Source organism: Neofelis nebulosa, chromosome 5 (assembly GCF_028018385.1).
Source record: "Neofelis nebulosa isolate mNeoNeb1 chromosome 5, mNeoNeb1.pri, whole genome shotgun sequence".
NCBI classification, from domain to species: domain Eukaryota; kingdom Metazoa; phylum Chordata; class Mammalia; order Carnivora; family Felidae; genus Neofelis; species Neofelis nebulosa.
Window position 1 is genome coordinate 103,918,141 of NC_080786.1, and position 23,531 is coordinate 103,941,671.

The 23,531-nt window shown below is 35.4% G+C and overlaps 1 protein-coding gene across 13 annotated transcripts in view; it reads right to left on the minus strand.

Moving 5' to 3' along the window:
* The window catches only part of DZIP3 (DAZ interacting zinc finger protein 3), a 131,879-nt gene that overhangs the window by 77,358 nt on the left and 30,990 nt on the right, over positions 1-23,531 (minus strand). For 9 of the 13 annotated variants that reach the window (XM_058731487.1, XM_058731490.1, XM_058731485.1 and 6 more), the window contains 7 exons: positions 22,224-22,338; positions 16,617-16,736; positions 15,406-15,507; positions 13,488-13,580; positions 12,663-12,715; positions 3,915-3,991; positions 1,639-2,256 (listed from right to left, as the gene is read on the minus strand). In XM_058731487.1, coding sequence (XP_058587470.1) covers positions 1,639-2,256; positions 3,915-3,991; positions 12,663-12,715; positions 13,488-13,580; positions 15,406-15,507; positions 16,617-16,736; positions 22,224-22,338 — 1,178 coding nt within the window. The remainder of the gene's footprint in view (positions 1-1,638; positions 2,257-3,914; positions 3,992-12,662; positions 12,716-13,487; positions 13,581-15,405; positions 15,508-16,616; positions 16,737-22,223; positions 22,339-23,531) is intronic. The other 4 variants (XM_058731497.1, XM_058731496.1, XM_058731495.1 and 1 more) reach the window with 3 other exon arrangements.

Here is a 23,531-nt window from a genome sequence, read left to right on the forward strand (position 1 = left end):
TTATTAAGCACGTACAATACATAAGGTTGTATTAAGCTCTAGATATTGAATGGTGAAGAAATAAGAAACTTCACAGTGATTCAGTGAGAACAATGGATATTAAACAAATGAAAACAACAACTGTAATAACTACTAGGAAAGAGAAGATGATAGGAAAGCCTCTATTAAATTAGGGACTAAAGCTTTTGGGTCTAAGTGGGAATTGCTTGAAATGCTTTGAATTTATTTAGTACTTAAATATTTCCCAAATATTACCTTTATTCTCATTTGTTAATACAAATCTTAATGAAGTGAGGAGCCTGCGTGGCACAGTTAAGCCTCTGACTCTTGATTTTGGCTCAGGTCATGATCTCGTGGTTGTGAGATTAAGCTCTGAATCGGGCTCTGCACTGGGAGTGGAGCCTGCTTGCGATTCTCCCTCTCTCCCTCCCTCTTTTCCCCTCCCCTGCTCATGCTCTCTCAATAAATAAATAAATAAATGAATACATAATAAAGTATTCATAAAGTAAATGTAAAAAAAATCCTCTTATTTTAAGTCAAGGGTTCTTGCATGACTTTCTCATATTATCGAAGTCAGCATTCTCTCCTCTTACACTCAGAGAAGGCTCTTAAAGGTTAAGCAGGAAAACACGACAGTATCCCAGGACCTTAGTAAAAGGAATGTTATTGAGGCCTAGCAATTATCAACAATAGTAGCTCAACAATTACAAGAACCCTGATAAGTTGTATGCTTACAAAGCATCAGTGTGGTCATCAGTTGCTCACTAGGTAGTACGACTAATAACTTGGGACCAGGAAAAGTCACCCGGGATAGCAAAGTAAAGGTTTCAGTGATGCTGACATGCCTTGAACTCCACTCCCCATGATGACAACTGAGAAGCTATCCAGGAATGTGGGAGAGGAGGTCTGAAGTCTTTCCCACATGAAGAGACAATGTCCTTCATGGACATTTGGACAATGGCTACCGCTGACCTTAAACATTACCTGATTTTTAAATTACTCATGGGCATGGCCAATGAATAGTTGCCAAACTTTTCAATTAATTGTCATGGTTCTGCTGGAAAGGAGGAGAAAACATATACCCATGTTGTCTAGAAGGCCATACTTGAAACATACAGTACCTGTATTTCATGGTTTTAGGCATCCTTAATTTTATAGTAGTGATAAAACTCCTTTAGTTAAAAATCTTCAACAATTCCTTTCTGAAAACAAAAACTCCTCAACATGGCCAGGGAAATCCTCTTGAATGTATTCTCTTTGTTACCTCTCCCCTATTTTGATCTCAGTAAGGCCAAACTTTTTAGTTCCCTGTATTACAATATATTTTTATGTTTCTATACCTTTGTTTTTGTTTCCTTCTGAAACGTCCTTCTCCATCTTCTTCGCTGGGCTAACTTTTACATGTCATTTAAGAATTCCTTAAATATTACACTCTCCAGAAAGCTTTTTTGGACTCTCAGGGTAGGATCTCCCATGGTATTCTGGAACATCTCTAGTACTATAATTTTTAGTAGTTTCTTGATGAGTCTATCCTCCCAAGATGTGAGCTCACTGAATCTCCTGCCCTTAGCACTGTGTCTGGCACATGGCAGACATTTAGTGAAGGTTTACCAGCTGAAGTAAATAATTATTTTGTACCTTGTTGATAGCAGGATAACATCCTCTGGATGATTTCTGGTACTGGTATGCCTAGGTAGATGGACAGTTGATGGTAATCAAGGGAGATATTCTCAATGGGATTCTCCTTCACTTTGTCAATATCCTCTTGCTTCATCCCAAGACGCAGAAGAATATCTGAAACTTTTTTCCAAATTGAATTGAATTGTGACTCAGTGAGACCATTCATCAAAATCTCACTAAGGAGGATATCCCTGTGTTTGCACAGCCTCAAGATGTCGGCAGACTTAGAGAGATCAGAAGATGATGGTTCCATATTCCAGCCTTTTTTGGGTGCAGGGAATACATTCAAATGTTTTATGAGAGCTAATAGGAGATATAAGTCAAACTGTTTGGACTGTGGTAGCTCCTTGTTTGGGGGATAAAGCAGATGCCATGCTCCACCCAAAGGGTGATTGGTCCAAAGATGGTTGTAGTAGGGTTCCAGCACATTCTTGTGTATAAGAAGTTCTTTTTTCAAAAGAGGGGGTGGCATAGCCTCATCAAATATTTGCCGGACAATGTCAGTACCAGAAATGATAATTATATGAAGCAGATGATAGAAATAATTATAATCAAGTTTGAAGATAGGCATTTCATCTGAAAATGAATTTTGAGAAGTCAAAACATTCCACATTAATGCTTTTTTCCTATGTGGTCTGTCTCATTACATCCTAAGCTCCTGTAGGACAGGGATGATTCCAAAACAATGAAATACAGTATAGTGCTTTGCCACAGCCAGTGCTCAATAAGCATGCTGCTTCTAGCTATCAAAAAAATCCCAACAAAAACAATATGTTCCCAAGCAAAAGTAATCACAAAGACTAATCACCAGAGAAGCCTTTCAACCATCCAGGGTTTTGTTCAAGTAAACGAGCTTTGGCAACCAAATGGCATAAAACTTTAGGCCTTTGGAAATTCTGAAGACTTTCAGGAATGGTAACTGCCAATGTTTAATTATATTTTATTCAGGCAACTTTATTTTAATCAGCACTGCCCAGTAGAACTTTCTGTGATAAAAATGTTTTAGATTTGTAGTGCCTATGAGCCACTGAAGACTGGAAATGCTGCTTTTCTAACAAATGAACTGAATTTGAAATTATATCCAAGTTTTATTAATTTAAATAGCTGCATATGGCTAGTGGCAACCATATCAGACAATAGAGAACTATATCAAAAAACATAAAGTGATCTAATGCCTTGATATCCCAGTGTAGTCCACAGACCAGCAGTGACATCCCCACGGGAGCCTGTTAGAAAGACAGAATCTTAACAACCACCTCCCCCCACCCCACCCAGAGCTACTGAATTGGCACCTACATTTTAACAATGTATAACAGATGATTTGAATATACATTAAAGTTTAAGGCACACTGGCCTGATGATGATATTCTTATCCTCTCAAAAGATAAATTAATGATTAAGTAGATAATTCATCAATGAAATGGAATAAGGCATGAGAATGAACTATTTGAGATTTTTCTGGTTTAATAGCACTTCCAAAGGAGGAAAGTAGACTGAGGTGAATTTAAAGTAGTAAGAACTTGATATATGATGGTATACTTTTTGTATGAATATCAAAATATGTATTTATCATAAAATGTAGCTTTATTATTTTATCCTTCACGATTCTGTGTTTCAAGAAATTTAGAAACTAATATTCTTGTTTGATATACTTGACATATACCGTGGAAGCAAGCAAGGTTACAAAGCAAATGACCCAGGGAACTTTCTCTGGGTAGCCTAGTAAGAAGCTGGCTGGGATCAAGGACACTCATTCCCCCCAGCAAGGACTGATATCAAACTATTCTTCCATGGGACTATGAGCCCTAAAAGCCTCTAAGTGGCATTGCTGACCAGCTGGCATTCCTAAACAGCTGGCACTTAAGTTTAGACTACTTGGCCTTGAGTCCCAAATTGTCATGCCTTCCATTTCGCTCTATTAACAGGGAATGCAACAAGAGAGGAGGGTTTGGTAGGGAACACCTGCTGGAGTCCAATCTCACTGTGTAGTCAACAGTTATACACAAGACCCAGCAAACTTCTCTATGATGCCAAGGTAATGGAAGACCCATACACCCGCTGATCTTTCCGTCCATGAATTTCAGCCCATGCCAAGTGATGCTTACTTAGTGTAAACATAAGCCCAGTGAATGACAAACATAAACACATGGTTGTCAGTGGTATGATACTGTACAGAGCAAGTCAAAACTTTTAATATACTTTTCAAGAGGAGACATATAAGAATAAAACAGTACCTTTTGCACTAAATTTTAAACTGATCTTCGGTCTTATATCAGTATCAGTAATTTTCAGAGACATCAACTTTTTATAACTGCAAGTAGAAAAAACTTAAGTCACCATTAATACCAAAGTTACTTAAGATTTCTGATATCAGCATGGCTAAATAAGTGAATATTGTCCTCTCCTCCTCCTTCTGGAAAAATTTAAAAGCAAAGGAAAAAAGGGAATGAACAAACAAAACCCACCAACAAGGATAACCCCACACTGTCAATTTTGTTGGAATTACCAGACAAATAGAACTGCTAAATCTCATACCAAAAAAAAAAAAAAAAAAAAAAAAAAAAAAAAGGCTGTGTAGCAACAGAAATACTGTAAAAAAGCAGCAAAACTATAACTCCCCCCAGACCTTCCTCCAACATAAGATCTTATCAATCACTAATCCAAGAAGAAAACTCGTGTAAGGACTAGTGATTTTTAAAAAAAGCCATACAGAGAAAGACAGATACCATATGGTTTCACTCTTATGTGGATCCTGAGAAACGTAACAGAAACCCATGGGGGAGGGGAAGGGAAAAAAAAAAAAAGAGGTTAGAGTGGGAGAGAGCCAAAGCATAAGAGACTGTTAAAAACTGAGAACAAACTGAGGGTTGATGGGGGGTGGGAGGGAGGGCAGGGTGGGTGATGGGTATTGAGGAGGGCACCTTTTGGGATGAGCACTGGGTGTTGTATGGAAACCAATTTGACAGTAAATTTCATATATTAAAAAATAAATAAATAAATAAATAAATAAATATAAAAATAAAAAAAGGCAACAAAGAAATTAGCATAACAGCAATACAAATAACCAAAAAAAATGAGGGGTAAAAGTAGCAAAATTTATTAAACAGACTAAACACTAATGTTGTCATGAAAAACTTGAGACTTGGCACTGAGATAAACTCTCCCACAGAAAACAAAATAAAACAAAAATGGGGCAATACCAACCGGATGTTTTAAGTTTAATGAGGACAGAGATTTAGGTGTTGGAGGTTGTTAGAGGTGTTTTATCTCCAGCACCAAGACACTGCCCACCATACACTACAACAGAAACATTTTAAACTCTAACAATATGAAGTACTGGCAAAGATACTGAATAAAAAATATTCTATACTGCTGGTGGGAGTGTAACCAGGTAAAACCACTGTGGGAAACAATTCAGCAAAATCTAGAAAAGTTGAAGATATGGTCAGATGGCCTACTGATTCTATTCCTAGGGATATATTCTGGAAAACTTTCTGTACATATACATCTGGAGACACATGCAGGCATGTTCATCATAGCACTGTTGTTATGGTCAGAATTCAGAAATAACCTGTATTTCTACCAGTGTAAACGGAAAAAAATTGAACTATACTTATAAATAACAATATATTATGAATTTATATCCAGAAGTAAAACATGACAACAAATGCACAAAGGTGGAATGATATGGAAACATTATTGTAAGGTTCATACAATACCTATACTATACACACAATAGTATAGTATTGGAAAATGAACTTTGACAAGTTAAAAACATATAAGTCTTAGAGCAATCATGAGAGAGAGAGGGTGAAAGACAGAAAGACAGAAAGAACAAACAAACCCAGGAAATAAAACACAAGGAACAGATGGGAAAAACTGAAAACAACCAGGAAGATGGTAGATTTAAATCCAGCCATATCAATAACTACAGCAAATTTACATGGAATAAACACCCAAATTTAAAAGACAGGTATTGTCAGGTTCGATATAAAGAAGCAAGACCTATGCTGTCCATAAGAAACTCTCTTTAAATACAGACGTATATAGGTTAAGGTAAAAAGATGCAAAAAGATATATACCATGCGAATATTAATCCAAAGAAGACACAAAATGACTAATAGGTACATGAAAAGATGCTAACGTTAGTAATCATCCAGAAAATGCAAATCAAAACTACAATGAGAGATCATTTCACACTTGTTAGATTGTCTGTTACCGAAAACACAATAAGTGTTGGCCAGATATGGAGAAAAAGGAACCCTGTGCACTGCTGGTGGGAACGCAAAGTGATACAGTCACTAGGAGAAACAGTATGGAGGTTCCTCAAAAAATTAAAAGTAGGGGCACCTTGGTGACTCAGACAGTTGAGCATCCAACTTTGGCTCAGGTCATGATCTCTTTCATGAGTTCCAGCTCCACATCAGGCTCTGTGCTGACAGCTCAGAGCCTGGAGCCTCCTTGGGATTCTCTCTCTCCCTCTCTGTCTGCCCCTCCCCCACCTGCGCATGCTCCTTCCCCCCTCCCTCCTTCTCTCTTTCTCTCTCTCAAAAATAAACATTAAATGGGGCACCTAGGTGGCTCAGTCAGTGTCCGACTTGGGCTCAGGTCATGATCTCACAGTTTGTAGGTTCAAGCCCCACATCAGACTCTGTGCTGACAGCTCGGTGCCTGGAGCCTGCTTTGGATTCTGTGTCTCCCTCTCTCTCTGCCCCTCCCCTGCTTGCACTTTGTCTTTCTCTCAAAAAATAAACCTTAAAATAAATTAATAAATTAATACATTTTTAAAAATATTTTAAAAAATTAAAAATACAATTAATCCAGCAACCCCACTTTTGGGTATATATTGTATACCCAAAGGATATGAAATCTCTGTCTTGAAGAGATATCTACATGTCCATGTTCCCTGCAGTATTATTTACAATAGCCAGGACATGAAAACAACTAAATGTCTATAAGTAGATGCATGGATAAACAAAATATGATTTTTATACACACACACACACACACACACGCATGCACTAGAACACTATTTAGCCATAAAAAAAAGGAAATCCTGCCATTTGTGACCACATGGGTGAACCTGGAGAGCATTATACTAAGTGAAGTAAGCCAGACGGAGAAAGACAAATACTGTATGATCCCACATAAATGTAGGAGCTAAAAAACCCCAAACTCACAAAAACAGAAAGTGGAATGGTGGTTGCCAAGGATAAGGGTGTGGGTAAAATGAATAAGGGGTCAAATTCCAGTGTACAGCATGGTAACTACAGTTAATATTTTTTGTATACTCGAAAGTTGCTAAGAAAGATCTTCAAAGTTCTCATTACACACACACAAGAAAAAAGTTAACATATTCATCACCTCATACAGTTAATTAACCTTACTGTGGGAATCTTTTTATAATACATACATAAATCAAATCATCACTTTCTATACCTTAAACTTATACAATGTTCTATGTCAGTTATATCTTTTAAAAGCTAGGAAGAAAATAGCAGCAATATAGAAAAAAATAAATAGATCACGAACAACTGTTCTTTACCCCAGGAAAATAAGGCTGATTCAGCATGTGAAAATACATTAATGTATTCAGCATATTAACAGATTAAAGAATAAGAAGAAAACCATATGATCATCTCAATGCATGCAGAGAAGCACTAATTCAATACTCATTCATGATAAAAAAAATTTAAGAGAACTAGGAAAACAAAAGAATTTATTCAACCAGAAAAAGGGCAACTACAGTTGATAGCTAACAACACACTAAATGGAGAAAAACTGAAGTCTTCTCCCTAAGATCTAGAAAAGGCAACGACGTCTACTCTCACCACTTGTATTTAACATTGTACCAGAGGACCTAGCCAGTGCAGTAAGAGAAATAAGCAAAACGTATATAAACTGGAAAAAAGAAATAGAGTTGTTTTTAGCCACAAATGACATGATCATCTGTTGAAAACCTCAAAGAATCTATAAGATGATATTAGAATTATTAAATACCAAGTCACAGGATACATGTCCAATATATACAGACCAATTCCACATAATACAAATAACTAGAAGTTAAAATTTCAAAAGTATTATTTGCAACAGCATAAAAAAACAAATACACAGAAAACTACAAACATTCCTGTGAGACATCAAAGAAGTTATAATTAAATGTAATTACACTCCACATTCATGGATAGGAAGCCTCAATACTGTTAAGACACAAATCATCCCCAAACTGGACTATAGATTCAACATAATCCCAATCATAATCCCAGCAAAAAGTTTGCAAACATTATGTTTCTTAGCTTTAATAAAGAACAGCAAAGGATCTAGAACAAAGTAGTTTTGAAAAATAAGAATAAAGTTGAAATCACACCTAATTTCAAAAGATAATAAAAAGCTATAGTATTGAAGATAGTATGGTATTGTTAAATGGACAAACATACAAATGAATGGAATACAAAAATGACTATATATAGTCTATAGATTTTAGATAGATATAGATGGGACAGAGTGAACCTTGACCCTTATGTCATACCACATGCAAAAATTAACTTGAAATGGATTATAAATCCGGGGCACCTGGGTGGCTCAGTCGGGTAAGTGTCCAACTCTTGATTTCAGCTCACAGTTTGTGAGTTCAAGCCCTATGTCAGGCTCCCAGCTGACAGCACAGAGCTTCTCTCTCTCCCTTACTCTCTGCCTCTCTCCACCTCTCAAAAATGAATAAATTTTTAAAAAAGAAGTGGATTATAAATCTAAATGTAAAACTGTTTTTAGTTTTATTAAAAAAACTGTTAGAAAAAATATAGGAGAAAATCTTTGTGATTTTGGGGCAGAAAAAATTTTCTTAAAACACAGAAAGCATTAAGCATAAAAGAAATGTTAAGACTTCACTGAAATTAATTTTTGATTTTTGAAAGATACCTTTTAGAAAATAAAAAGGCAAGTCATGGCCTGGGATAAAATATTTTAAAAATACATATTAGGTAATTTGTATCTGGAATACACAAAGAAATTTTATAACTCAAAGATAAACAATCCAATGTAAAAATGGGCAAAAAATTAGACTAGACAATTCATCAAAGAAGATATATAGGTGAAATAACACATGTATAAACATGTGGAAAGATATTCAACTTCATTAGTTATTAGGCAAATGCAAATTAAAACCACAATATACTATTACACACCTGCAGAGAAACTAGAACTCTCCTCCACTGTTGGTGAGAATGAAAATGTATAGCTACTTTGAAAAACATTTGGCAGTATTTTATAATATTAAACATATACCATAAGACTCATCACTCTTGCTCCTAGGAATTTACACAAGAGAAAGGAAAGAATATGTCTATACAAAAAGTATGTAAGTGAAATTTATAGTAGTTTTAATCATAATAGCCCAAGCCAGAAACAACTCAAATGTACTCAACTGTTGAATGAATAAATAAGTTGTGGTACATTTATACAATGGAAGACTACTTAGCAATAAACAAAAATAAACTAGTGTTGGGGTGCCTGGGTGGCTCAGTCAGTTAAATGTCCGTCTTTAGCTCAGTCATGATCTCATGGTTTGTGGGTTTGAGCCCTGTGTTGGGCTCTGTGCTGACAGCTCAGAGCCTGGAACCTACTTTGAACTCTGTGTCTCCCTCTCTCTCTGCCCCTCTCTGGTTCGTTCATTCATTCATTCGTTCTCTCTCTCTCTCTCTCTCTCAAAAATGAATAAACATTTTAATAAAAAAAAAAAAACTAGTGATACATGCAATAACATGGATGAATCTCAAGAACATTATGCTAAGTGAAAAAGTTCAAATGCAAAAGGCTTCCCTATTAAAGGACAGTCAGTAAAAAGCAGTACCATCAGGACAGAAATCACATGAGTGGTTACCAGCGTCTAGAGGTTGGGCAAGGGGAATGACTACAAAAGAGATTTGGGGGGAACTTTTTGGGAAGATAAAAATATTCTGTATCTTGATCATGGTAGTGGTTACCCAAATGTATACAAAGAAACTCATTTAAATGTATAGTTCTAAAGAGTGGATTTTACTGTATATAAACTACAGCTTGAAAAAACTGACCTAAAAAAAAGAACTTCAGTGTTTAGAAATGCATTTATAATTGGCACTTTCATAAAAAAGAGCAAGGAAATGATTACTGTGAAGGTCAGGATAGGTTACCTAGGGAGAAGATGAGGAGTCAGGGAGAGAGGGCCCAAGTGAGTGCTTCTGGAGTACAGGCAAAATCCCATCTTGGGTAGGGCTATGAGAGTGTTTGCTTTATAATATTCCTTAAACTCTGCATTTATATTTTGTGAGCTTTTCCTTATACTTTAATAACCATAAAACATGTTAAAGTTTAAAAAAGAATGATTCTGTTATTCATTCGTAAAACTCCATAAAGTAGCTCTTCCAATTTTGGTATTGTGATCCAGTTACCAGAGGATTCTCCCACAGATAACAACTAAAAAAACCTGGGCAAATTACAAAAAGTACTCCCTGTGGCACTGGATAGTAGAAGTAAAAGACCAACTCTGCTGAGAGGGTACGTGCTCAGAGGAGAGGAGGTAAGGGCTGGGTGAAATGTTAGTAAATTCACCAATCCTAGAGCTTTTAACCTGGGGCTAACTATACCCTGGCAGAAAACAAGTCTCCTAGGCTGTAGGAACCAGAAAATTGAAGCCAGGGAACCATGGCTATTGAAGAGAGTGGGGGAATCCCAGAAGAGAAAGAGATCCCCAAATATTTCTACCCACACCTCTGACTGCTGAACCACATGTTTGGAACAGACTCAAAGCAGCTCAGGTGAAGGCAAAAGAACTGAATGGAAACTGGGGCCACTACCTGCCTCCCCCAAAAAAGAGTTCACAGTCCATATACAAGTTAATTGACTGTCAAAACAAAAGTACATTACCTATTGCAGAATAACGGAATTTGGAACCTCTACATCTGTCATGTATTCATTGGGTACCAACTATATGTCAGGTACCCATGTGCCATTACGCTATGCACTAGAAATATGCTAGTAAGCAAGATAAAGTTCTTGCCTTCAGTGAGGTTATAGTCAAATGGAGAAGACAGACAAGAAAGTATAATAAAACTTAGTACATAGAGTTGACCTTTGAATTGAATACGGGTTTAAACTTCTACATGGATCTTTTTCATACAATGCAGTACTGTAAATGTATTTTCTCTTTCTTACGATTTTCTTAATAACATTTTCTTTTCTCTAGCTTAGAAATTTCAATATACTTCTCTAACTTTTTTTAAATCCAGTCAATTCAGTATATAAAACATATACAAAATATGTGTTAATTGCCTATTTAAGCTATCAGTAAGTCTTCCAGTCAAAAACAGGCTATTAGTAGCCTGTTAAGTTTTGGGGGAGTCAAAAGTTACATGAAAATTTTTGGCTGACGGTGGGGGTGGGGTTGGTACTTCTAGCCCCTATGCTGTTCAAGGGTCAATATTAAATTTTTTGATAGAAGTAAAGGGAACACGTGATAGAAACACCTAATGTCTAATGTCTTTCCAAAACTTTTAACCAGGCAAAACCAAAGGAGTAGAGTATTCCAAGCAAGGCCTGAAGGTAAAATAGATGGTATACTCAAGAACTAAAAGAAGCTTGGTATACTTGGTGCATATACACTAAGAAAAGAATGACAAGAGATGACACTAGTGAGTGCAGCAGGGACGGAGTGTCTGAAAAGTCAACCTAAGAAGTCCGAACTAAATTAAGAGCAATGAGAAGCCTCTGAAAGATTTTTAAACAGAAAAGTGATACAGTTCAATTTTCATTTTTGATAAGTATTCTTCATGGCTATGTAAACAACCGACTGAAGGAAGGTAAAGCTAGGGACAAAAAGACCAGTTTAGAAGGCGTTTCAGAATTCCAAGTGAGAAATAATAATGTGATTTAGTTTAGTGCAAATGTAGGGGTGGAAGTAAGAAGGCATTTACAATATTTTTAAGAAGCTGAATTGACTGGACTTAAAAATTACAGAGCAGTGCTGGGAAGGAAGATTCTAAGTCCAGTTATGGACATGCTAACTACAGTTATTTCTGGAAATAAAAGTGGAGCTTTTTGAGGGTGCCTGGGTGGCTTAGTCAGTCAAGCATCTGATTCTTGATTTTGGTTCAGCTCATGATCTCACAGTTTGTGAGTTTGAGTCCCGCATCAGGCTTCATTCACGCTGGCAGTGTGGAGCCTGCTTGGGACTCTCTCTCTCCTCTCTTTCTCTCAAAATAAACTTTAAAAAAAAATTAAAAAAATAAAACTAAAAGTGGAACTATTTAGTATGCCGGTGGATAGATCTAAATTTTAGGAGTGGAACCTATGCCAGAGATAAAGACTTGGGTTTCATTATCTTATAAAGGAAAACTGATGCCTTAGATATCAATGCCATATTCCTGGTAGTCTGAAAAATGGTAGATGTTTACACTTTCAACAGAAGAAAACAGAATCAATGAATTAGGAGAACTTTTTCTATTGAAATTTCTAATTTTAATAGCAATAATGCTCTCTACCTCTATGAGTTCCCAACTAACACTAGATCTTCCTCTGCATTACAGTTTTCTCATCCAAGAAATAAGATGATTCTAATCATTCCAGCAAGCTTGGAGGCCTGGATAAGTTTTGAAAGCTAGGAGAAAATTTTTACATCATAACAACTTAATTTAAATGACTTTAAGAAAAATATGTTTTGTTTTCAGGAAAAGATTATCTTTATACCCACAGGAAAAGCATTCACATAATTAACCCTTACTTGCTTTAGAATTTAATTGTCTACAGCATAGGGAGAGAGGAGAAGACAAACGTCAATCAAATTCAATTTTTTTCATACAACTAATACTCTTTTAAACTTAATAGAGCTCCAAAAAAGAAATTAATACACAAACGTAATGGAGCTCCAACAATTGACAGAAATAGAAAAAAAGCAGCAACTGAAAAATATGTACATGCTCAGGAAAAAGAAGAGTTTATTTCAAGCTTACCTTGCTCCTAAATTTTCAATGGTTATATATTCATCCTTTCTCACAACTTCAAACTGCAAGTGATGGAAAAAGAAAAAATAGCCCTAAAGTAGTTCAATTTTCAAAATTCTTTAATGTTACTTCTTAGCCTTACCATTTGAAAAAAGACAATGAGAATGAAGCTAAACAGACTTTAAAACAAGTAAAACAGAAGTAACAAGGTGAACCATACACAATCCTAATCAAACAACAAACGAGTGGATCTTAAAAAGCAGTCCAACTTTATATCAGTATAGGATTTAAATGCCGAATCTAAAACACAAAAAAATATATATGCAAAAAAAGAAATAATACATATTTATCATTTTGGTCCATTAGCTTATAAACTGAAGATGTGACAAGACACTTCCATAACTAGAAAAAATTAAGTAGATACAATTTGACTATGTTGTATGTAATAGGAACAATATGTGATGTTCTACAGATATTTTCATGGGAAAATGTTTACAAACTAAAAAAAGTTCAGAAAGTCTAAAATTATTTTATTCTTAGGTGGCACAGAATTAGATTATCATCTTTGATTTATGACAGACTTTCCCTCTTGGTACAGTCATTGCCTGCTTTGTTTCTCTCCCTCCCTCCCCTGTGTGCATCTTTATTTTTAAATATTTTTGTTGTTCTTAAGGTCCAAATCTATTGCTTTGGAGAAATCAAAGCAATAGAAAGGTCAGGGAGCTTGTCATCATCAAAAGAAAAAATATGACTAGAATACTATTATGATTCCCAAGTCTGTTTGCAGTAAAAAATATCAGTGAAGGGAAGAAAAATAAGAAAAAAGATACTTACCAAAATTTTAACAATTCCAGGTACATCACATTGCAGCATCCTTACCATATCACCTGTACATCCTTCCTTCAAACATTTTCTCCCACTAAAACTCTAAAGTTATCAATAGAAAAAACAATAAATTATTAACAGAAAAAATACAAATAAAAATTTAAAAAATCACTAATGTACAAAATTGATTAAAGTTCAATGCAGATGTTGCTAGATGATAAAAGATGTGAACAAACACTGGAGAGTTAGCTGTTTAAAGAGAGTCCATAGGGCATGTGGGTGGCTTAGTAGGTTGGGCATCTGGCTTTTGGTATCTGCTCAGGGCTTTATCTCATGGTTCATGGGTTCGAGCCCCACATCAGGTTCCATGCTGACGGTGCAGGGTGGGATTCCCTCTCCATCTCTGCCCCTCTCCCACTCACACTGTCTCTCTCTCTCAAATAAATAAAAACTTAAAAAAAATAAAGATAGTCCAATTTGTGTATTAATTGATTTCCTATTTAAAATGCATGATCACACTTTTCTCTCTCATCATTTCTACTTCAAAATCTTCAAGCAGCTATATTACAGCCTAAAATGTATTTGCTGCCCCGCAGGGAAAGCAACTTCAAGTAAAATGTACTGATTAAACAAGTATAAAAAGGAATACTGAATTTTTATCAGATATATGAGGGTTCCAGGGAAAGGAATAAAAATGTTGAGTCCTTTCTCTGGCTCTGACCTTACTATTTCCCTTGGTTAAGTTACTTAGTGTTCTTTTACTTCTCTTTCTTGAAGTTGAGCTATATTGATTGCCCTAACAATCAAAGAAGGTGAAAATTATTCACATGTTGCTTTAAGTAAATAAATAAATAAATAAGCATAAAATTTCATACAATGATGTTTAGTGTACGATGCAAGTTCATATTTTTTTATCTGTCAATCCTCACAACAATCTTAAGAGGTAGGTATTACTATTCTCACTTCAAATGGTTTAGAAAACTGAGTCTGAGAGTCGTTACATCACCAGCCTAATGAAAAAAAAAAAATAGTGGTGGCTCAATCTGCACATGAACCCAGATCACTCAACACTATATACAATATTCTTTGTACTATACTACAATTCCTTTATAAGGGGTTTTCTGCTGTTTGCACAATATAGACACTCTAGAATGAAACAGTACAGACCCAACCTATGGCCATTAGCTCACTAAAGAGTAACCAATATAGAACTGAGCTTTGGAATTCTACTTTCTTAAGAATTTAATTTAATTATATTAAAAAGATAAAGGTAAAAAGAAATAAAATAAATAAAGAAATAAAAAGATAAAAAGGTAAAAAGAAATAATACAGATGGGGTGCTCAGTTGGTTGAGCATCCAACTCTTGATTTCAGCTCAGGTCATGGGATCAAGCCCACATCAGGCTCTGTGCTGACCATGGAGCCTGTTTGAGATTCTCTTTTCTCTCTCCCTCTGCCCCCTTCCCCCACTTGCGCTCTCTATAAATAAACAAATAAACAAATAAATAAATAATTGAAGACTATAACATTTATTATTGTCCCCCGCTCCTTAAAATAGAAACTATCCTTAAAATTGTATGTACCCTTTCCTTTTTTTTTGGTTTACCAAATATGTATATCCTTTGAATCTATGTTCTTTATGTGAATACATGCAACAATATTTCTATTTTTAGGACTGTAAACTTCTAAAAGGAAGGAAACAAACTGATAAAAATCACTAAACAAAGCAATTAGCAGAGTATTCCCAACAAAGATGTGTTTAATAAATGGTGATAATGAACAAAGAATAATGAGGAGAAAAGCACGAGACAACAGGCAAAGAAAAATAGAGGGGAAAGAAAAAGGAGAGAAGGATATGAACAGGAAGAAATGAAGAGAAATGGATAAAGGAAGAAATGCTGTGAAACTTTGAAGGAAAAACAAATACCTGGTCATTTTCACCTGGATATTTTAAATTTTTGAACTTTTTCCAACAAATTTTATGGAAATAAACACAGCAGCTTTTACTGCACATTAACTGAAAAAATCCCTGGAAAAGATAAAAGTAAGCAGTTGACATGAAAATAGTAGTTCATACAGATATAGAAAATACTACCATAAGTCTCATTCATTCATTTCATTCATTCATTTATTTATTTATACATGAATACCTTAAGTCACTTTCAAAACTATTCTATAACTAAATGAATTTTACATGGCATTCAAAATTTATCAACAGATCACTGGTCATCAAAGAACTTTATAGGTCATTTTTCATAGGTCCATTTTCCCATCACTAAAGACAGTGCATTAGGATAGAAAGAAAAGGCAGTCAATTTGAAGTCAATGTAATCATCTTCCATATACCGCATACAACAAAATATCCGAAATTTGATGTGTGATCTTTTCAGAGGAACGTGCTCTCTGCCCCTCTTCTTCACCTCCATTTTTACATTTCTCTTTTCCTCCAGCCCCAATTTCATACCATTTTCTCCTGCATCTCTGCTAATAATCACCAGACCTGATTTGTTCTCTTAGTGATAGCTACTGCATTATCCCAGTGTTTAAATTTCTTGTCCTTCCCAGTGTGAGCTCCCTGGGAACTACAGCCCTGCATCCTTTAAATAGGTTGGCACTGACGGTCACATCTTATCCTATCTTGTGATTTCCCACAGCCTCATTCTGATATATCCAGAGAGAACTAGACTTGAAGTACTTTGTTAAATTTCTTCAAATCCAGGTTGGTTTCATTTTGTTTGACCAAGACCCATACAACAGATAATGATCGCTCACTTAGTAAAATAATCCTTGAGGAGTAACAACCTTTCTCCTTAGTAAAATGCTAGTATTTTCAACCTATAACATTTCTAACTATAAAGAATATTTCACATATTTTTCATGTATGATTACAGGCATTTGAATATTACAAAATCCTTAGCAAAATCGATTGTTTTTTTATTGACTCACAGGATTTAAATAATTCCTGCTCACTATGAATCTAAGTACTCAGAGATACTCAACTTCTTAACTGCATGAATTACTACTGTAATTAAACTAAGTACTCTTTTTAAACAATATTTTGATGCATGATAAGAATAATTTTTATCAAAGTTTAATTTTTAATTATATTAATTTAAAATCAGTTAATAATTATATTACCTTGTAATTGGTGTTCTTTAAAATGTCAGCTTCACAAGATCGCTCACAATCTAGATAACTGCAAATGGTCTGCTTCATTATATTACTTTCAGTTGTCTTGATAAAATCATTAAGAAGATCCTAGATTAAAAGGTTTTTTTAATTTTATGAATTATTAGTAACAAGACTGCAACACTTCCAATATTTTACCTTAAATAACATGTCCATTTTATTATCTCCCTTTTTTTTTTTTTTTTTTTTTTTTAATTTTTTTTCAACGTTTTTTATTTATTTTTGGGACAGAGAGAGACAGAGCATGAACGGGGGAGGGGCAGAGAGAGAGGGAGACACAGAATCGGAAACAGGCTCCAGGCTCCGAGCCATCAGCCCAGAGCCTGACGCGGGGCTCGAACTCACGGACCGCGAGATCGTGACCTGGCTGAAGTCGGACGCTTAACCGACTGCGCCACCCAGGCGCCCCTATTATCTCCCTTTTTGAAGGCATTGTATGTTTTCTTAAAAAACAGTATAGAACATATTTCCCTCATTCAAAGTAAACAATACCTGAGAAGGCCCTAAATTAGAAATACTGGGTTTTTTACTGAAGATAAACATGGAGAAAGGAAAAAGTCTTTATTTGAGTCTATACCTCTGTTCACCATCCTAACTTATGGCACAACACCCAGCATGTTCCTGTTAAAAATTACTTGCTCTGATATACATACAGAGAGACAACAAATCACTGGGAGCCCAGGAGGTCTGCTAGAACTGGTCTCCAGAACACCATATTGGCAGTGGGACTCCTGGAGTGGTGCAATATGCCGCTCGCTGCCATTATGGGCAGAAGTAGCGTACAGAAATATGCTTCCAATGTTGAGTTACAACTTGGAATGAAATTTCCTATTTTAAAAATGCTGATTAAATGTAGATGAAACACATTACCAGGTCTATGTTAAACAGGTCCTTTGACCAGGTCCTTAATCCTTATCCCTTAGAGAGACAGTATTACGAGATTTCAAATAGCAGTATTTCTAATATACCGAGAGTATACAATATGACTAATAAGCTTCTATAGACTATTTGATAAATCTAGTCACCATAACATTCTTTTGATGCCATTCAGAATTTTAAATTGATGGCTGATATTGAAGAATAAAGATATTTTGACCAAATTAACTAAAACATTTTAGTATCAAGAAGAGAGAGAAAGAAATGAGAGGCGTTTAAGGACCTTTCAGTATGAGGGTAGTATATCCTGTCAGCATAGCCAATGGCCAAATGGAAATGCTAAAAACAACAACAGCAGCAACAAAGGACTCACAGAAAATATATAACTACTGCAGTTTCACAGATCTTAAACTTAGTACTTCAATATTGATCTACTGATACTCCCACCAAATATATGCCACACATGCCTATAGGCATATATACATACGGATATACACAGCTAGCTACAGGGGTGTGTATCTCTGTGTTTTCCATCTTCTCTACGCCAGCCCCTTGCCTTCTTTAGAACACTAACTACAATTTGTATCTATTTTATTAGGTTTTTTTCCCTTTTTAATCCTTTTGTTCCTTATTCTTTATTCCTTATCTCTTGCCTCCCATCTTAGGCATTCATTCATTCAACATATTTACAAAATGCCTGTTTTAAGCCAGCTTGCTATGGAAGTTATGTATGTTAATGGTAACAGTAGTAAACTTAGCAGGCTAAGACTTAGCCTTCATAGGACTCACATCAATGTCATCTACCTCTATCTATTCAGCTTCAAGCCAGAAATCTTGAACTCAGCCACTGCATAATAGATTCCATCACCTTTTGCATGTAATATATCAACAAGTAACTACTGAGTCTTCTTCCAAAATACATTGCAAATTTTTCCATTTCTATCTCCATTTTTACCACTGGAGCTGCCTAACAGTTAGGCAGCTGTTACCTAGATTATTAACTGTAACAGCTGCCTAACTGCCCCCCTCTTCCCCACCTACTCTGCTCCAAGGTACTCTCTACACAGAAGCAAAAGATGTCAGTTACTTGCTTAAAACTCATCAATGGCTTCCCACTGTACCTAAAACAAAGTGGGGAACCCTTACCAAGGACTGCAAGGTTCTGTAGAATGTGCTGCTGAACCCAGTATATCTAGCCATCTCTTGAAATTCATCTCTAGCCTTGCTCATTATAAAATTTACACAGTTTTATCTTTTTCAGTTCCTCAGACTTGCTTGTGAAAGCCACACTATATTCCATTTACCTAGAATTGTTCTTTGCCCAGTCTTCACAGAGCTAGTTCTAGTCTCAATCTGCTGGTTCCAACTTGAGTTATCACCTCCCAGAGAGGCCACATATACATACGCATATATACGTATAAATATAGATACATACAGTATACAAGTGTATATGTGCGTGTTCTCCATTTTCTCATTTTATTATAATTTGATTATATCATTCTACTGTTTAAAAGTCTTCAGGGGTTTCACATTAAACTCAAGACAGGGTCTGAACCCCATACTTGGCTTATTAAGGCCTTCCATGATGTGGCTGACATTTACGTCTGTTATATTATGCATTTATGAAACAAGAACAGATGGTCATTTAAAAAAAAAACAAAGAACATAATACGTAACAACAAAAACTCTTAGTAGATAATAGCTGAAATAGTCATTGAAATTAAAATTTCAATAGAAGGATAGGAACAATGGTAATGTTAAAAAATAACAAGCATTTCAAAGGATATCACCCTGGCTAGGGTGCCAGCATCTCTAAGGGTGCTATACTGCCCCACCAGGATGAGTTTATCTAAGGGGATATATGAGGACAGGAACAACTGGGGCAGGGAAGGCCTCTGGTGGAACTCACCCAGGATAAAGGGGTACAGGTCGCCCTCTAATTGCCCTAAAAATAAACTAATCATAATGTCTGAGAAGCAAGATTTTCAGTGGGTTGCCAGGCATCAATCTTAACAAATTAAGAACATGCTGGCCTACAGCCAGAACAGGGTCATTGAAGCATTCTGTTCTGTCAGACATTAAACCTTTATTGGATTTTAAAGAAGTAAGGGAGTGAGGGCTGGTAGAAAGTCCAAAGCAGCTGGAATGGTGGCTGGGTGCCCAAAAAACTCATGGCAGCAAATATTTTTGGAAGCTGTATATAAATATTTTAACATTATAATAACTAATATAATAGCACTAGTGTGCACTGGCTGAATATCAGCCCTACACAGAAAGCTAAAGCTGAGGAAAATATCCTAGAAAATAGTACAAAAAAATAAAATGTAAGAAATAAGGAAAAAAATAATAAAATCAGAGATTCAGTTCAGGATGTCAAGTATCTGAATAATAAACATTTCAGAAAGAAAAAATGGAAATGAAGAAATTATCAAATAAGTAAATTTTTAGAATGTACCAGAACATTTTCAAAATATAATCTCAGAACACTAGAGAACACAGAATATCCTAAAAATTCCCAGAAAGAAAAAAACAAAACAGGTTACCAGCAAAAGATTGAGAATCAGAGCATCAGATTTCTGAAAAGTACTATTGGAAGCAAAGAAGGTAACAGAAACACACTGAAAATATAAAGGAAAATAATTTGCACCCTACAATTGGATGCCCAGGCAAGATACAAATAAAGTGTACAAAAAAGAAATTATTTCGAAGACTTGAAAGATCTCAAAAAATTTACCTCCCAATCAAGTACCCTTTTCTAGGAAGCTGCTGAAGGAGCTGTACCACCAAAACAAGGGAGTAAACCTAAAAAGAAAGCTTGAGATCAAAGAAACAGACGATTCTACATAGAAGTGAAGGATATTCCAAGGAATAAAAGAAAAACCTAAGGCACATTTAATAAAAACATATGACTGACTATTGGTAGGATGGGGAAAGGGAAATGTATGTGTAAAGGGGAGGTATAAGAGCTAATAAACCCTCCTCATCTGCCATCATGGGTAGTCAAAGATAATATCTACCATGGAGAAATATTTAAAAAGCAGCACATCTTTTCAAAAAATATAGGTAAATATCAAAGAAAAATGTCTAGAGAGTTGGAAGAAGGTTTCTCTAGTTAGGAACTACAATTAAAGCTGATGTACCACAGACTGTTAATGTTTAAGTCTTCTAATATTTGACAAACTACATGCATGTATTATTTTGCATGAAATAAAAAAATTCACTAAAAAAAGTTTGAATAACAAAAAATATTTTAAAAGGAGGAGGAAAAAGAGAAAAGTAAGACCAAGTAGGGCCTGCTTTAGGCAAGCAGCGAAGTTCAATGTTAAAAATAATATATAAAATCATTACTAAGTCTAGGTTTAAGGTCATGTGATTATCCTGATAAATGCCAAAAACTGCTTATTCTATTGATTACTGTGAGAGCTACATTAAAATAGTACTCTGAGAGTGGAGAGTTTTCTATCTCTCCTTCTAGTTATATTAGCTTTTGTCCCATACATCTCGAGGCTCTATTATTAGCTATATACAATTTGACCTATTACAGCTTACTAGAAAGTTGAATTTTGTATCTTTACAAACATCTGCTTTGAGGAATGCATTTGGCTTTAAAGTCAGCCCAAACATAAAGATCCCGAAAAGTTTAAACTAAAAGTCTGAAAAGACGTATGTCATTCAAACACTAACCAAAAGAAACTCAGTGTAGCTATTTTCATATTAAACAAATTAAAGAGTGACTGTAATATGACTTAAAAGATGGATGAAAGTTACCCCAAAAGTAAAGAATACCCAGAAAGTATGAGGAAATGGTAACCCTCATACTTTGCCTTAAGAATACAAACTGGTACAAACTTTCTAAGAGGATATATGAAGACAAATACCAACATGTTTACAAGTGTTTTAAAGACTTACTTCACAATTCCACCTTTAGAAATGTGTCCTATGGGAATTATGTGGGACATGCACAAAGATGACTTTACATAATAATGAAAAACTGGAATGTTTAGGATAAACTGAATATTCAACAGCAGGAAACTGGTTATGCAAATTAAAGCATGATTTTATGATGAACCATGAAAACAAATCATACTGTAGAATATTCTAATTACTGGGAAACTCAGAGTATATATTTCTAAACTATATATCAATGTATATAACATACCAATTTACTAAAAATAAAGGGTACAAGTGTTTATACATGTGTGTCTGGAAAAACATAAATAAAAATACTAGTATTAGTTTCTCCTTTTGAGGAAATATGGATAAATTTTATCTTTCAGTACTTAAACATTTTTCAAATTTTCTGAAATAATTTTTTTAAGTTTTCTTAGTACTTTTTAAATTTAAATCAACAACAAAATAACGGTAAGTATAATTAGAAAAAAAGTAAGTTAATTAACTACCACATTTAGCTATAGCCCCATGAAGTACCGGACCTGCATAGCTTTTAATCTTGTTTCTAAATAACAAATCTTGTTATTTGCTAACACAGCTACCTCACTTCTATGTGTTGAATCATACATTCTGCACAAAGTAATGGGATTAATGTTGTTTCTTATACAAAAAGCTAATTTCCAATAAAAGAACATGCTGCTATAGAATACTACAAAATTAGCACAGACCACACTTCATCAAAGAGGATTCTGATTAGTCACAGTTGAAATGCTGTTCTTAATTTCTTACTTTAAAAGTTGTAGGTAAATCTTCATCTTCTGCAGGATCTATGTCAAACCAATGATCATTTGTATCTCCTATTTCTTGTAAGCTTTTATGAAATTCTAGCAGTCCTCCATTATATCTGTAAGGCATTTATTTTAAAATAAGGTTAGTTTGAATGGGACTTTAACTAGATAGTTTACCAATAAGACAATGAGCAACTCTTTTTTTTTTTTTTTTTTGGTGGTAAGTAGGGTGATGATAACCTCTGGCATGCTATAGAAATACAAATACTAGGACTCTCACCTGTGGTAGATTGGGATGAAATACAGGTGGAAGGGGAGGCAATAGATTATGTAGTAGCTCAAGCTTGAACAGTATGGGGGCCTTGGTAATTAAAGGGATTGTAGAGTTGGTTGGCTTTTGTCTACTGTCTTGGAAGCCTTGAAGAAAGAGAATGACAGTCACAGGTCAGCCAACTATTGACTCAGGGCACACTGTGAAAGACAGAGGACTCTATGGCAGCATTTAAAGAGACTCTCTCCTGCAGCCATAAAGATAATATGTGCTGAAAATGAGGCCAGATTTAGTCACAAGGTGAAACAAACTGCAAAAGAGACCAAATGTACCTCCTTGACAGGACTATTACCAATTCAGGACACCCTGTGAAAGCTAAAAGGCCTCTACGGTAACATTTAAAGAACCATTACCAACTCTAATAAGGGCAAACTGTGCTGAAAATGAGGCCCAGTATTTAATCATAAGGTTAAAACAGCAGCAAAAACTAAAAACACTGCCTCAGTGGATTATGCTAAAATCAGGGCTCTGATGGGGAAAAAGTAGACCCTGAGGTCTGAAATGGAGACATTTAAGTAAAACCCTTAAATTGCCTTCAATTGCCTTCAATTGCCTCTGGCTGACAAGGAGTATCAGAATCCCTTTACTGACCAAGTATCATCTGAGGTTCATATCTCAAAAGATGATGCCCTTCCTTCTCAAGATCCTCTCCCATCTGTGCTTACTGCCCATAGAGCAATAACTCTAGGGTCAGGTATAAACAGAGCCCATGTAAGAAAACAGAGTTCCTGCCCTGAAAGAAAAAGCTTATTCACCCTAAGAATTGCAGAACTTGACCAGTATGTACTGGCAGAAACATATGTGGGAGTGGATCTTAAGAGTGTTGACCCAATAGACAAATATACAACTGGATAGAGAAGTGTATGTTGATATGGGAGGACTCTTCCACAATTCAAGATTTACTTTCCTAGCTAGGACACCTGAGACACCATGCTGCTGAGAAGGCTACTTGAAGCTTGGATCCAACATTGACCTATA